This window comes from Prosopis cineraria, unplaced genomic scaffold (genome assembly GCF_029017545.1).
Source record: "Prosopis cineraria cultivar Desert tree isolate PC_DT_omini unplaced genomic scaffold, ASM2901754v1 PC13, whole genome shotgun sequence".
NCBI classification, from domain to species: domain Eukaryota; kingdom Viridiplantae; phylum Streptophyta; class Magnoliopsida; order Fabales; family Fabaceae; genus Prosopis; species Prosopis cineraria.
In genome coordinates this window covers 6,664,011-6,680,733 of record NW_026555344.1, presented here as the reverse complement: position 1 = coordinate 6,680,733, position 16,723 = coordinate 6,664,011, and the positions used below count along the sequence as shown (strand labels likewise).

General features: G+C 32.3%; 2 protein-coding genes and 1 pseudogene across 5 annotated transcripts; all 3 read right to left on the bottom strand.

Moving 5' to 3' along the window:
* Nucleotides 1–1,112: 1,112 nt before the first annotated feature.
* Nucleotides 1,113–6,302, bottom strand: LOC129290778 (probable leucine-rich repeat receptor-like protein kinase At2g28990). 4 transcript variants are annotated; one of them, XM_054927764.1, is made up of 13 exons: nucleotides 6,172–6,302; nucleotides 5,839–6,047; nucleotides 4,783–5,240; nucleotides 4,496–4,637; nucleotides 4,261–4,335; nucleotides 4,113–4,184; nucleotides 3,942–4,013; nucleotides 3,315–3,475; nucleotides 2,517–2,728; nucleotides 2,277–2,403; nucleotides 2,125–2,187; nucleotides 1,792–1,981; nucleotides 1,113–1,685 (listed from the first exon to the last, which is right to left on the bottom strand). In XM_054927764.1, the coding sequence occupies exons 2-13, from the start codon at nucleotides 5,862–5,864 to the stop codon at nucleotides 1,268–1,270; spliced, it is 2,016 nt and encodes a 671-aa protein (XP_054783739.1). In that variant the 5' UTR covers nucleotides 5,865–6,047; nucleotides 6,172–6,302; the 3' UTR covers nucleotides 1,113–1,267. The 4 variants fall into 4 exon arrangements, with proteins under 4 accessions (XP_054783739.1, XP_054783740.1, XP_054783741.1 ...); XM_054927765.1 differs by having other exon boundaries at nucleotides 4,789–5,240; XM_054927767.1 differs by lacking the exon at nucleotides 1,792–1,981 and having other exon boundaries at nucleotides 1,485–1,685.
* On the bottom strand, nucleotides 5,872–6,763 carry LOC129289829 (putative leucine-rich repeat receptor-like protein kinase At2g19210). Its single transcript, XM_054926596.1, has 3 exons — nucleotides 6,571–6,763; nucleotides 5,952–6,399; nucleotides 5,872–5,914 (listed from the first exon to the last, which is right to left on the bottom strand). The coding sequence occupies exons 1-3, from the start codon at nucleotides 6,674–6,676 to the stop codon at nucleotides 5,872–5,874; spliced, it is 597 nt and encodes a 198-aa protein (XP_054782571.1). The 5' UTR covers nucleotides 6,677–6,763.
* Nucleotides 6,764–10,558: 3,795 nt separating this feature from the next.
* On the bottom strand, nucleotides 10,559–16,483 carry LOC129291627 (senescence-induced receptor-like serine/threonine-protein kinase; annotated as a pseudogene).
* Nucleotides 16,484–16,723: the final 240 nt, after the last annotated feature.

Genomic DNA, 16,723 nt, shown 5'->3' with positions numbered 1-16,723 from the left:
TTCTTACCTATAAATTATGAAGTTGTAATTGTAAGTAAAAGCTAAATTAATGGGGATAATATTATCTTTGTACCTCAATCTCAAACTATCATTTCTAAATTTCACAGAGCTTATTCATAAATAATTTTGTTATACAAGACCTATTCATAATTTTTTTTAATTTTATAAAAATATTTTTAGTTCTTATTAGTTTAATAATGTTACTTTTAATTGATTATTATTATGTGTCAATCATTATTATTTTAAAAATTTAAAGATAATATATGAACTATGAGAATGTTTTGTTAATATTTATAAATTTTTTTTAATAAAATTAACAATATTAAGATTAAAAGATTAAAAGAACACTTTATAAATTTAAGAGAGTAAAGTTAAACCACTTACAGTCTAGCTTAAATGTAATTTTAAACTTTTTTTCAATTATATATATATATATATATATTAAAAAAGTGAAAAACCGCATTTACTATCACGGTGTCAAGAGCATGTTTTGAAGGGATAGGTTTTTCTGCACTATTTTTTCACTGTAAATCTAAATAATTTAAATTAAATCTGTACTTTTAAACATTATCAAATCTAAATAATCAAGTCCAATCTAACGATTTAAATTTACAATGATTCCTCCAACTCCTGTTTTGGAACAACTCAATATTTCCGACTCACGTAAATCGTAGAACCTCTTTGACCACTTTTTGTTTTGGGCAGTCGGTAATTAAATGGCATTCCCAACTGATTTTGCTTTGCTTTTCGAAAAGGAAAAAAAAAAAGATTTTGCTTTGCTTTGTTTTCAATATATTTTTAATCGACACTTTCTCTGTTTTTAAATATAAGAGAAATTATTTATTATTTTTTAAACAAAATTATAAATTTTAAGAATCATTAATTATATTTTTTGAAATTGTCCCTCATAAATGGATAATATCATCAAATTAGAGGGAAAAAGTAAACATTAATTATAAAGGTATTTTAGTTCAGACATTTTAATTTCAGACATAATTATTAAAAATAATTTTGTTGAGATGCAGAATACAACCATTTGAGCTGTTTATGGAGCACATAGGTGAAATCCTTTAAGTTCGTGTTCTCATAATCCGATTTAGCTCACGTGATCGTTTGCAAACTTCTAATAAACTTAAGCGTACAGTTTACAAATGAGTCTACTAGAATAAAATCCGACATATAATGCAAACAATTCGATTAAGGCAAACACATAGATTATCAGTTAAGAGAAATTAATTATATGTAATGCATGACTCATCAAACAGTCTTACCTAACAGATGGTGGTGAGTGTGATCCACACTGATAAAAACTTGTATCAAATGTGCTGCTTGAGAATAAACTGCTGCTTTCTTCACTTTCATTGTTCGTTTCCAGAGCCAGACACTGCTTCAGATCATTCTCTACATTACTGATATCAGGTCTTTTCACTGCACTTGTTTCAATGCAACACATGGCTATCTCTATAACCTTTCTTGCTGAAGCAATATTGAATTTTCCCTCTAATTTCGGATCCATAATGGATTCCATATCTCCCACTTTAAACTTTGGAGTCACCCAATCAACTATGTGATTTATACCTTCAGATGTTTTGATGATAGCTGGTCGTCCGGTCATCAACTCAAGTAGAATTATCCCAAAACTATAAACATCACTATTCTTGTGCAAGTTCCCACATCTGTAAAATCTGTAAATTTTAAGATTAATTAGCCATTTTTGAAAAAATTAATTAAGCTCAACAGATATTTAATTTTCGGACTTCCAATTGAAAAATGTGTTATTCAATGACATACTCAGGGTCAAGATAGCCAAATGTGCCAGCAGGACGAGTTGAAATATGGGTATCAGTATCACTAGCAAAAACCTTACAGAGTCCAAAATCAGCAATCTTGGCATGCATGTTTTCACTCAATAAGATGTTAGATGATTTTAGGTCTCGATGAACTATTGGTGGGTTGCAACCATTATGTAGATAGTTCAATCCTGGAACATATAATTCCTTTGAGCAAATTAAATAACTACTTAAGCTAAATTAAAACATAAAGAAAATAAAAAAAATTAAACAAAGGAAAATGGATGGCTAATGCAATGATAAGAAAGAAATAAAAAGTCTACATAGCACATACCACATGCTGCATCGAATGCAATTTGAAGTCTCTCTTTCCACTTTATAACATAAGGGCTCTTACCTACAAAACATTATTCATGTTGAACTGACACTGAATAATTATGTTATAATTGTAAAGAATTTGAAAAATAATTATAAGGCCTAACAAACCTGTCAATAGGTGTAGGAGATTTCCCTTTGCCATATATTCATAAATCAATGCTTTCATGTCACCATCGTCACAGTAACCGATAAGAGAAACTAAGTTTTTATGATAAACCAATGATAATAGCTTTGCCTGCAATTAATTTGAACCTTATGTAATTATCACAATAAATTAAAATAAACGAAATGTCTGAGTACCTAACACTATTAGTGATTAACAACAATGAGATTTTGATCACTACCAACCTCTGATTCAAACTCGGTAAATCGTTGGTGTGATGACTTGGACAGTAATTTGACTGCAACTTGGATACCATGTTGTAATTTTCCAAGGTACACTTTTCCAAATCCGCCTTCACCAATTACTGATTCAAAGTTATTGGTCATACTAACAACTTCTTCCAGACTAAATGCTTGACATTTTGATCTAAAATCACCACCCTTCTTAGGCAACATCGCTGCCACAAAGAACATGAGATTAACAATATATAGCATCATATTGTCGCAAGGTAGGGAATGAAAACCGGACATGTCATGTTAAAGCATCAAACCAATCATTTTATTATACTGGTTAAGACACTGGTTTAATAGTTCAACTAAGTTAACCTTTATTCCAAACTATGGATTTGGTTAACTGAATTTGACATTTATATTTTAAAAACTAATATCAAAAAATATTTAACAACTTTCACATAAAACTCTCCATCCCCCACATTACATTGGACCCAAAAAAGAATACTAATTAAGTAGGGACCTTCCCGAATGAATGTCGAGAAAATGAATCCAAAGTGATAGGAATGGAAAGGGTTAGAACATCAGAGGATGAAATACACAAATCCTCATGAGATGTTTGGATGAAGAGAAAAGTAAGAAGAGAATGCCGGGAGAAAAAAATAATTCCAAATTTTTTTATACTATTTTCAGGAGTTTTTCTTCCTGATATTCTTTTAATTCCTTTCTATTATGGTCCAAATAATTCAATATTGAAAATAAAAGGAAATATAAAAAGATTGATGAAAAGTGGTATTTGGGAACCTTCCGTACCATTTTGTGGTTTTCCTTTCCGTTTGCAGAGCATGATAGGAATAAAAATTGCTATCAGAAGAACTGCCGCAGAAGCTATTGCTGAGGCAACAAGTGGTCCAATGAGCGTTTTGGTTTTGCAAGAGCTAGCTGTTTGACAGAGACCTGGATTTCCATCCAAACTAACAACACCAGTATATGCAAGTGTCAGTATACCCACGTGATCAAGTGCAAGTGCAAAGAGAAATAACAACACCCTTTCGGAATAAACAAGTTCATTATACTGAATTGACAATGCAGAGTATTGCTGCTATCAATTTTCTCTTCAATTTTAGGAGTACTTAGATATATAGTTGACCAGAAAAACTTAATTTCAGTTCAGTCTTTAGTATTTTTAATTTGGAATTAATTTGTAATCATCTATCTTACGTGGGGCTTTACATGAAATTACCCCTATTATGTTTTAATTTAAGCTATATAGAAGGCGTGAAGGAAATTAAATGAAGAACGAATGAAGAATGTAATAATTCTTTTGAATATATATTCTCATTATGATCAGACGAAGGGCTATTCTATGATGTAAAGAAGGCAACTGCCTACCTAGAATGAATTTCAAGAGATTTTAAATGGAACGAAAACAAAACAAACCTCAATGTCAAGCCGGATTTCTCCTCCAGAGACTCAGGAACTAAACCTATGAGATCATTTCCTGTCAAATTACTGCAAATATATCACGTAAGTGAGATGAATTGGAAGACTTGGTGAACAAGATATACAGAATATATATGATAGCTATGATGCCAAAGTATTGCAACTCACAGCACTTTCAAATTGGCTACTTTTGCTAAAGATTCTGGTATTTCTCCAGTCAGTTGGTTGTTTGACAAGTCCCTACATTAATGGAAAACTCATTATTACAAGATGACAAACAATGCCACAAGTTTGTATTTACATAGATGATACTTACAATGACTCCAACATGTCGAGTTTGGAGAAAATAGTACCCATAATCTCTCCATCTACTCTGCTTGAGCTCAAGTTCCTATTCATTCATTAGAAAGAATGAATTTTTTTGCAGTTATAATAATACAAGCAAAGAAAAAGAGAGAGATTGGGAGACAGCTCTTTTTCTGCTAGCTTGATGATATAAACGTATCATTAATTAACACCATTATGTACAAAAGACCACCACTTATACTCACAATGAAATGATCCTTGGAATGCTACCAGAGTAATTATTGCAAGTTACACCTTCCCATCTATAATCCTCTGGCATGCAGGGATCTCCTTGCCAACTGATTCTCATGATGTTATAACCGTGTCTGATATTCCTCATCGCATCAACTGTATTTAATTTCCGATGGAGTTTCAGGGTTAATTAATCAATTGTAAACATCAAGAAAAATAACCCTTGTGATGACCTTTATTTAATTGGGAAAAATATATATGAAATACTGTAGAAAATTTCTGAAGGAAGCAGATCGGTTACACTTGCCATCTCCTTCACGTGTTGGTGAATTTTGTTTGTGTCGTACCCTGTAGATCTCAAGACCGTTGACGATGGGGGGCAGAGTAGAACCTGGGGAGGAAGTGATGGAAATATTAGTAAGAGAGAGTTCTTTTGGAATCCGATGAACGATGGTTTGGAGTTGCAAGTATTCAAGAGTGACGTTGTTGTCTCGGATTGAATCAGTGAAGGCAATGTCCATACTTCTCTGCTGATTCTGAGAATGCTTCTCAAATTCAAAGAAATGAAGATAAACATAATACTCATGATTTGTGCTAGCATTCACGTTGACAACTAATGGAAACGAACTATTCAGTGGCGTGATTGCGGTGCTCAACACTTCCTTTGGTAGTTTGTACTCTTTGGAATCATCGTCAATCGCTATTGATGTGCTGATTGGCCGTGAGTTTTTGGTGTCTTTGTCACCCTGGAACCAAGACCTACCGTACGGATCATTCGGGTATTTGCATTAATATTATTTGAACAAAACACATTAATCAAATTTGGCATATTTATATCCCCATAACTAAATGAAGCATTATAAAAGAAGAATGGCAAAAGAAATCATGTTTTATTTTGTTATGAGCACAAATCTAGAGGAAGAATTCATTCCAAAAGAATATCTTATCAGGTAAAAGAGTTTGACACTTAACTCCTCGATCAGTTTCTCAATAAAAGTGCCAATGTTACGGGCATAAATTTAAATAAAAAACTGCCCATTTCAAAATATTAACATATTAGGTGGAAGATTCTGTTAAACATATAAACAATACTTCTCTTATGAGGTTTTTCGATGAGAGACTCCTAATATCTTTTAATCCCGATACAATTAGTTTTATTAAAAAATGCAAATATTTGGCTTTCAAATTATTATTAAATACTGACATGTTAGGTTTAATTAACAAGGATTAACACGCAAAAAAAAAAATCATTTGAGATGACTAATGGTGTCAAGAGTTAGATAATTAATTAAAAAGATAGTTTATACAATTAAGGATCTACTCATAAGAGTGAGTTAAGAGACACAAGTGAAAGCACCTGACGAAATCGAAACGTTCGGTCATGCCAAAGTTACGGCGTGTGGCGAGTGCAAGAGGGAGTAATTGGGAGTCGGCTGATATAGCTTTATGGGCAAAGGCCAAAGCTCTAACGAGGAAATGAATGGTGTTCCTTGGCCTTTGTTTATCAGACACACGTCAATGTGGTCAGACTGGGCAACGTGAATCACCTCGGATCTTACAACATCACTAGAATCACTTAAATAAATTGTTGTCCAATAATTGACACCAAGGTGCAGATCAAATGTTGGAATTGAATTGTTTTTGTCATAGTTTCCATATTTGAAGAAAGCCCTTATGAGATATTTGTTACCTCTGCCTTGTTTGGGTGCGAGTGTATAGCAGTTCCTTTGCCCTTCAGGAAAGCTTCTCAACGTGTTGAGTTGCTGCCAACTCTGTTCTTCATCACTTGTCAAGGTATGCTCAGAGGATACACTATATACTTTCCCAGATTCTACAAACGGTGAACCATCTGCCTCATAATGGAAATCATTGTTGTCCCAACTCTCTGGGGTCAACCCACAATCTATGCTCATGGCTCCTGCTATTAGATATATCTTAGATCCAATGATAAGATAATGGAAAATGAATGAGATTGTTTATGCATGGCTATATGATGGTAAACACATTAATGCATTTCAGTATGTCACTACGTACTCAAGTCATGTATAGAAGAATATGTTTCGAATTGAAAATCAGGTCAAGTTCTTGCCTGAATCATTGCTGTCATCATCTGCAGCAACTTGTACTGAGTGGCTAAAAAAGATGAATGAAACAAACGCATACAAACCCAGAATCCACAGTGGCGTGCTCTTCATGCTATCAAGTTTATACGATCGAGAAGAGGAAAAATAGAAATAGAAATCAACTGGGTGGCTTAATTCACTGGCTCTGCTTTCAGTAGCAGCAAATTAGTATTAAAAAATAAATGCAACAGTTCAACCAACTTTGAATAGTAAAGTGCCTTACGTAATTGCTTAAAAGGAGGAGAGAGAGAGAGACTTCATCCCGGGGGGGGGGGGAAGGAGATAAGAGATTTCCAGAATATAATATGAAAGATCCTGTTATATAGTTCATATTATCTCACAAATTGACAACATAATTATAGTTGGACTAGCTCTCCATACATTTAAAAATTAATTATTTGATGGTTCATTAAGCTAGATTTTGTTACTAATGCAACTTATTACTATTAATTTTATACTTTATGTTGATATTAATATTGATGGCCCCTTTCTTTGTGATAAAAAAAAATATTGGTTGTCCCTTTACTGTTTTTTTTTTTTAAAATTTTCCTCCATGATTTCTTACATTTTTCTATTTTTGAAATCACTAAAAATAAAATATAGAATTTAAGAATAAACTACAATAAATTAGTGTTACAAGAAAATATAATAACTAAATAAATAATTTTTTTATTGCTTGCAAGTATTCTCTTATTAAAATCAATCCTATTCAAAGTGTAATTTGGTAAAATATAAACACATCTCTTAGCGAGAATTCAATTATTGGTTTGTTATATTGTAAGGGATTAATGCTTTTTGCTAGATCCAATCTCATTAGCAAATAAATAATTTTTAAGAAAAAAATTTATATACATAGTCTTATATATTTTAAGGTATTTATTTCTAATTAAATCAAAACATGTATATCATTTATAGATTATTTATTCTATAATAAATTTTTATTATTAATACTATTAACATATTAAAATCTATTTATTTTAATTTTATTATCTAAAAATATATTAAATATATAAAGTTAAATATATAAGCCTTACCTTAATTTTTAATTGAACTGAAAATTACTGTGGTGGCTCAGATTTGGACTCGACCTTACCCTTAAATTTGGGCCAATTTGTTGTCGCTTATCTCAATTTTTTATGCACAAAAAATACACATACACACACACCGATGCGTTAATTTTTGTGAGTTGACTATCTACAACAAAAACTTTTAACGGAAATTAAATTTGTGACAAAAAATCCATTGTAAACAGATTTGTGATCGACTATCTAGCAGTAAAATAGGGGAATTTAATGACGGATCCATCACAAGAATTTTGCAATGAATTAAAAAATTTCTGCAATGAATTTTTTTTGATATATTTACGTAATAATAGTAGTTGCAAAAAGAGACAGTTGGGAAGAATTTGTACATCACTAGTCTGAACTTCTAAATAATTAATAAAATAGCAATTTCTTTCCCCTTCTGGAAAACTTCTCAAAGCTTAGAAAAAAAAACAAAAAAAAGCTCTGTTTTTCCTCTGTAGGAACAGCACCAGAACATCTATTTACAAATAAAATCAAAGTCCGCTGCAATATTGATTCCAAATATTTAAATATTCTGTCCGGTTTCATACAGATTATATAACGTCTTAATTAATTAAGAAATTTCTCAGGGATGCTTGGATCTTTCATATGGATGAAGTATATATGAACATAACTAAGAGGAGGAATGGAAATCATAATTATAAAATGAAGAATGAAATACAGAAAACGTGAAGTTAAATTACCAGCCAGCCTACAGCTAAACTCATTTGAGCTTCTGAGTGTGTGTGTGTGTGTGTGTAGAGAGAGAGAGAGAGAGAGAGAGAGAGAGAGAGTTCATGCGTTTAGAAAATTTTAAAAATGGTGGAGAGCTCACCTGAAACTGAAACGTGACCATCTGCAACAACTGGAGCAGAATTGCAAAAGAAGAAATATATAAGTTGAGACCAAGATCCCATGGAATGATTATTAATTAATTAATTATCATTGAAGCATACTACTCCATTCATGCCTTTTTATGAGAGGCTTTTTGCACTCCTAGTAGGATTTATAAAATATTTTCAGATATGCCCCTTTATAAATGATAAATTGAAAAAAAAAAAAGACATGTTAAGTCATGCAATATTATGACATTTAATAGAAGGTGGGATTGAAAAAAAATTAAAATAATTAATAATCTGATTAGGAACTTTAAACCTCATATAATTGAGGTAAAGCGTGCTTTTTATTGTGAAAGAAATCATACTCTGAACAAAAAGGATAAGAAATGTGTGGTTTGAAGCAGTGATCCTATATGTTGCCAAAGCCAAGTCGAAAAGAAAGAAAGAAAGAAAAAAAAAATCAGGCGAGTGAGTTGTCAAATTCAAGCAAAACAAAAGAAAAAGGTTACTTTTTTTTTTAAACCTAAAAAAGGTTACTCTTTCTTTTGGCCCAAAAAAATAAGGTTACAGTGAGACATGATGAAATCTGAAGAACGTTGTGGTGACTTGGAAAGTAATTTATTTTTTTATTTCAGAAATATGCTGGTATAGAATTTCTAGACATTTTTTCATGTTCCATATATAGATAATGTAGCAAGCTTGTTTGTGAGTGTGTGTGTGTGTTATTGATTGTCATTATTGAATTTTAATGTCATCACTGGCAAAAATTGCAGCAGCAAATTGACAAGGGTTGCTCCTAATAATTGATATATGTTTAGGGATTTTAAAAGTGATATGATTTGAGATGATAACTGGGTTTTTTTTATATAAAAGAAATGGCATATTCTTTGTGGAAAGATAAGAATTATGTCGTTTGAATGAGTGAATGTATGAATTTTGGCTAAAAGAAAGAAAGAAAAGGAAGTGGACTGAGTTGATGTCGTTGGCTTGTTGCTATAGTGAGAGGCAAAATGCATAAAAGAAATAAAGGTGATGGTTCTAGTGAGTTGTATCTTGACTGCAACTTGCGTGCACGGGCTTCGAGATTTTCAAAAGATAGATGTTAAAAATGTTTAAGCGTGAGTAAATTTAAATTGATACAGAAAGTCTCATGTAAGATAGTATTGATTTTAATAAGTAATATACAAATTATGTAAGAAAACAACACATGTTAATTCAAACTTCAAGATTTAAATTTATGCATTCTCGTGATCTGTTTCTTACAAATAATATGAGAGATGGGTGGATTTGAGTTGATGTAAAAAGTTTTAGATAAAATTGAGTTTGATAAGTAATATATAATAAAATAGAAAAATCTATAAACTCAGTTGTATTACAGCCAGCAAGTTCCTTACTACACTTTTTTTAAAATCCTTAGTTAAATAGAGTTTATAATCTTTTTACGTGACATTAAACTGTGAACGTGTGGGCATATAGTTGGTCAATATTTTTAAAGCCTATTCAACTAGCGCTAGCTGGACTTTTCTTTCAAGAATCAAACTAAACTCATTTGAATCATTCTCAATTTTATTAGTTTTTATCGTCGACTTAATCAATGGGGCTTGAGTCTTCCTTTTTTCATATATAAAAAATAGCTATTGAATTTTTAAGGGTTTATATATAGTGGAATAATAATTTATACAGTTTGATCAATAAAGCATTAAAAAATATTGTAATCTTCAGAATACTGAATTGTTTTACGAGCATTTTGCATGTCTATATATCTCAAGTCTTTAATTTCCACTTCAAAACATTTGAGTTTTTCTCTGTAACGAGCAAACATATTGATTTCCAGTCACTTAAAAATCAACAAAATAAAGAGAACATGTGGATGATATTACGAAATATGATCTTAATTGATACCTCTCAAACTTTCTTACTTCAGATTCGGTGCAATTTCTCACATTAGCCTAATTAAAAACAACATATACAAAACCTTCAATGCATATACATATGTATATAATGGCTTCGCTCAGTTCTATTCTGTCATTTGCAAATTTTCTCTCTCTGTCTGCTTGAACCAAACATAACTTTATAGAAAGTGTTTGCTAGAATAAAGCAAACAAACAGTTTGACTAAGCAAAACAAATCTCTCTGCTGGGATTGGATATAATCAAATTCAGAGAAAGACCATGCCTCTACAGACAATCCTACCTAGCAGATGGAGGTGAGTATGACATTCCAGACTGAGAATAACTTGTATCCAATGTTGTGCTTGAGATTAAACTGCTGCTTTCTGCACTTTCAAGTGATGTTTCCATAGCCAAACATTGCTTTAGATCAATAACAACACAACTTATATCAGGTCTTTGGATTGCTATTGGTGCTATGCAAGACATGGCTGCCTCTAAAAGCTTCCATGCTGAAGCTGTGCTGAATTTTCTTTCTAATCTTGGATCCACAATGGATTGGATATCCCCAATCTGAAGCTTTGGATTCACCCAATCAGATATGTGACGTGTGCCTTCTGACGTTCCAGTTATTGCTCGCTGGCCAGTCATTAGCTCCAGCAGAATTATTCCAAAACTATAAACATCACTTTTCTTGTTCAAGTTTCCAGATCTATGGAATCTGCAAATTTTGCAAGATTGATTAGTCATTGAAGAAATTAATTAAGCTAAGCAGATAGTCTATTTTTAAATATCAATACAATGCTACATTTCAAAGCTGTGGATTACTTTAAGTTGCAATTATATATGTATGGCTAGATGGGTTTGAATGATGAACATAATGCTCATAAGCTATTCTATTGAAGGATTGGGAAAGAAAAAGACGACAAAATTTATAATATAACAACATACTCAGGGTCGAGGTAACCAAATGTGCCTGCTGGTCGAGTTGAAATATGACTATCTGTATCATTGGCAAAAGCTTTAGATAGTCCAAAATCAGCTATCTTGGCTTGCATATTTCACTTAGCAAGATGTTAGAAGATTTAAGGTCCCTATGAATTATTGGTGGCTTACAACCATCATGTAGATAGTCCAATCCTACATTTCCATTGACCAAGTAATTAAAGTGAATACATAAAAGTTATAATAAAGGTAAAAAATTAAAATATCAACTGAAAGATAGGAAAATGAGCTGTCAATACAATGATAGGAAAGAAATAAAAGTCTACAAACCACATGCAGCATCCAATGCAATTTGAAGTCTTTCATTCCACTTCAAAACATTTGGGTTGTTATCTGCAAAACATTCATATTGTGCAAAAAGAAAAAGTCAAGCATTCTTGCAAATTAATTAATTCTATGGTAGACATTTTAGAAACTTGTAAACTCTGTTGGGGTAAATCATAGAACAACTAGTCACCTAAATCAAAAATAAAATAACACTGCAGTAATAATTCTAGTGAGAAATTGTGGAACTGACATCAAGTTGTTCTTCAATTGTAATAGATAAGCTTGGAAATTTAAACTTAACAAACCTGATAGAAGGTTCCGGAGATTTCCCTTTTCCATGTATTCATAAATCAGTGCTCTCATGTCACCATCATCACAATAGCCAACAAGAGAGACTAGATTTTTATGATAAATAAGAGATAACAATTTTGCCTGCATTAATATTGAACCTTATCTTTATGGTAATTTATTAATATAATATAATATAAAAGAAATGGTTGAAGATCCAAAATAATTAATTAATGACTTTCATCACTTCTAACCTCTGATTGAAACTCATCAAACCCTTGCTGCGATGACTTAGAGAGTAACTTGACAGCAACTTGTGTACCATCTTTTAGTCTTCCAAGGTACACCTTTCCAAATCCCCCTTCTCCAATTTCAGTTTCAAAGTCTTTGGTAATTCTATGAAGTTCAGCTTGAGAAAATCCTTGATTCTTTAATCTAATCTGACCATCTTTCTTGACCAGCATCACTGCGGCAATGTACATATAAAATTCAATAGCATTATATACGAAAGAATACTAAGCAAGGTCGACCATGAATACATACATACTTACATATACAAGAAAAAGGGACCATCTATACAAAATATACTGATTAAAGGACGAATTTACAAAACTTTTCAAAGACTCATGCAAGAAAAAATAATACAAAGAATTGAAGGAAAGTGGGGCACTTGATCACCTTTGGAATCACTATGATGTTTTCTTCTATGTCTGCAGAGCATCAAAGAAATGTAGACTATTATTGTAAGAACTGCCACAGAAGTTACGGATGCAACAAGTGGTTTTATGAACTTCTTTGTAATGGCTTTGCAAGAACTTGTCTGACAGAGACCAGGATTTCCATCCAAACTAGGAAAAAATAACATTAATATACAATTGTCAGTTTTAACGTATGAGTAGTAAATTGATGATTTGTATATTCATCAATATTAGTAATATAAGAAAATGAAGACTACATTTACGCTATAATCATCACATAAAGCATGAAAAATGAAAGAAAACTGAACTGATCACAGTTTTCAATTCTTTTGAACAGTCTAATTCTAACAAAGAAGGAAAAACAATCCGTATAGAGAATGCAACTGCTGAGTAATAATTACACACGTCCATCCATATTTACATGAGGAAACACACACACCCCTTCCACACCTACTCTGTGGTTCAAATCCACAATTTTCCCCTATCATAAGGTGCAGAGGTGCCATTGTGGTAAATGAGTTTTAAGAGTTTGTATTGAATAGGAACATACATTAAAGTTAAACCAGTAGTTGACTTGTCCCTCAGAGCCTTGGGAATCGAGCCTGTGAGATTATTCCCTGTCAAATTGCTGAAAAATGCATCACGTGAGATAAATTGCAGGACTTTCCAAACAAGAAGAGAGTATTGCTATGCTCAAGTGTTGCAACTCACAGTAGTTTCAAATTGGGTAGTTCTGCTAAAGATTCCGGTATTTCCCCTGTTAATTGGTTGTTCGACAAATCCCTTCAATGTGAGACTCGTTATTACCATCACATATAGTCATTGCAACTTTATAGTTGGAGAATAGGAAGTTGACCTTGCATAGTGGATACTTACAAGGCCTCCAATGTCATGAGATTAGAGAATGAAGTAACAATCTGTCCTGCCAATTTGCTTGAGCTCATGTTCCTTTTACAGATTGTTGACAATGAAAATGTTGCCAAGAAAAACATAAGCAAAGAATAAGAGAGATTGAAGTCAAAGCAAAGACAAACACGACAGGTGATACTCTTGAATGAGAATGTTCGTTTAGCTATTTGGTGAAGTTCATTTTCCATGAAAACTATCATGCATTACAACTCTGAAAATTATAAAAGATCAAAAGACCATTACTCACAAAGAAGTGACCCTCGGAATTCTCTGAGAGTAATTGCAAGTCACACCTTCCCATCTATAATCTATCGGCATGCAGGGATCACCTTGCCAGCTGATTCTCATGATGTTATAAGCATGTTTGATATCCCGCATAGCATCAACTGTCAAATGGAAGTAACCTTGTGATCATTTGAATGGAAGAAAATATGAAATATGGTAGAAAATTGTTGAAGAACAACATATTTTGGCTTTAATTGATAGAAAAGCAACTTAGATACGATAAAGCAAACAGAGAAGATAAGATATACTTGCCATCTTCTTCAAGGGTTGGGGTATTTCGTTGGGGCAGTGCTCTGTAAATCTCATAGGCATTGATCATGGGGGGTAAACTAGAGCCTGGGGTCGATGTGATTGAAATACCATTAAGAATAACCCCTTTTGGAATTTTCTTAACCAAGGTACGGACATCTTCGTGTTTAAGAGTTACAGGCTCTCGGATGGTATCAGTGAAAGTGATTTCCATGCTTCTTACCTCACCATTAGAATGCTCCTCGAAATCAAAAAAATGAAGGTAAACATAATGCTCGCTATCTGCTGTAAAATTAATGGAGGTCAAGTTGATATATAAGGAAGACGAAACATTCTGTGCTCGGACTGCAGTTTTTAACACATCACTTGGTAGCCTGTACTCTTTCACGTCAATGTTAATTCCTTCAGATGTGTAGATTGGCTTTGAGTTGTCGATCTTTCCATTTAACCAGGACCTACCATAGATATCAGCTGCATATCTGCATAGATATTGCGTGAGGACATTAATTAATGAACTCTACTAATTCATCAAGAGCAATTATATAAATGAACACGTGCATGTAATGAGACACGTACCTGATAAATTTAAGGTTTTCGGACATGCCCAGGTTAACACATGTCATGAGGCCTAATGGGAGCAAACTAGAGGAGGCTCGATATATAGAGTTTGACAAAGGCCAAAGTTCCAACAACGATATAAAAGGTGTCCCTTTACCAACGTTGATAAGACAGACATCGATGTAGTTTGTTGGGGAGAGTTGAACGACTGTTTTTCGTCGAATATCAGTGACATTCTGGAACTTAATTTCTTCCCAAAAATTGACGCCAAGATGTAAATGAAAGTACGGAATGGAGTTTTTGTGGTCGTAGTTTCCATATGACATGTAAACCCTAATGAGATAGTTGTTGCGTTTGCCATTCTTGGGTTTGAGTGTGTAGCAGTTTCTCATCCCTTCAGGGAAACTTCTCAGTGTTTTCATTTGCTCCCAAACCTGTTCTTGGCTATTAGCATAGATGTCATCAGAGGACACGTTGTATATTTTGCCAGATTCTACAAACTCTGCATCATCTGCCTCGTGATGAAATCCATTTGAATCCTGACTTTCTTCTGTTACCCCACAATCAATGCTTATCTCCCCTAATTAAATTGGGAAGCAAATTTAGGAAGTGCCAAGACAAATGCATATGAATAATCAATATTAAAATTAAAATATATTGAAAACTTGTTATGAGCAGTATGGTTATATTTAATATAAACTGAAAATCAAAAGAAATATGAAATAAGGGTAGTAAGAGAAAAAATAATAAGCAATAGGTAGAGTTAATTAAAAGTTTTGAGATCGATGATTGAAGAAAAGAAAAAAAAATGATATAAAAGTAAATTATATATATATATATATATATAAGTAACATATTTGATGCACTACTCCTAAAATGTTTGATGATAAAGTTAAATATACATTAAAAAATTGAAGTTTAAATTTTATTGTCAGAATACAATTTAGTGATGGAAATATTAAAAATTTTCAAAATTTTCTTCCTCACCGTACTAATTATCAATCATTAGCCAAATCCTACTTTAGTGAAAAATCAACATAAAATATAAAACACATGGAAGCAAATTCTCTAAAGTTGAAAACATTTAATTTATGTGAACTTTTTTTGGTATTTTTTCATTTTATTTTTTTATAAAACATAAAATCTTCTATCTTTTTAAAAATGTAAACTTCGTGAAATTTACTTTTTCAACTTTAGAGAATCATTCAAAAACACAAAACAATTACTCCTGCACTTACTACTTATAATAAGTGATGAATAGTATAATTCATCTTACAACTCATTCAATGCATAAAAAACATATGTAGCGAGATAAACTTATGCGTAGTAATATCAACATTTGTGAAGACGCACTTAGAACTTCGTCAAAATATAAATAATTTTTTCATATATTGAACTACACCAAAGGTTAGTTTTAAAATCGTGGTCTTTGTTCCAAAAAAAAAAATCATAGTCTATGGTAACCCTCATGAGCTTTTTGAAATGAAAACAAACCATAAAAACCAATCATAAATTTCCAACAAGTGCTAAAAATCACGAACAAAAAAAAGGAAAACATAATAATCAAACAAACCATGAGACTAAAAGAGTCTAAATTCCAATTCAAATTCCTTTGAGTGTGTGATTGTGTGATGAATAAATTGAAGAGCTTACGGCCTGTATCAGTATGATCAGCATCAGAGGCAAAAACTTGTGCTGACTTTTGAAGATGGATGATCAATGAAGCAGACACCACCAAAGCCAGAATCCAGAGTGGTCTGATCTTCATGGTTGCTCAAAGTTTTTAGGAAAGCGGAACACAGAATGAACTGAGGAGCATGAGATTGAGACCATTATCTGTTCATCCGTTAGGAAAAATTATGCATGACAAAGCATGCAATTATTGACCATTAATAATGTGTAATTAATAAAATATTTTGCGAAAGTGTGTGTCGATCAGGAAGAAATAGAGGTTCAGCAAAAAGTGGATGACAAAATCCAAAGAAGATAAAAATGTTGACTTAACCAGTTTTCCCTTTTGACACAATGCTCCTAACAACCTTTTTTTTTTTTGGGACCATTCCAAACA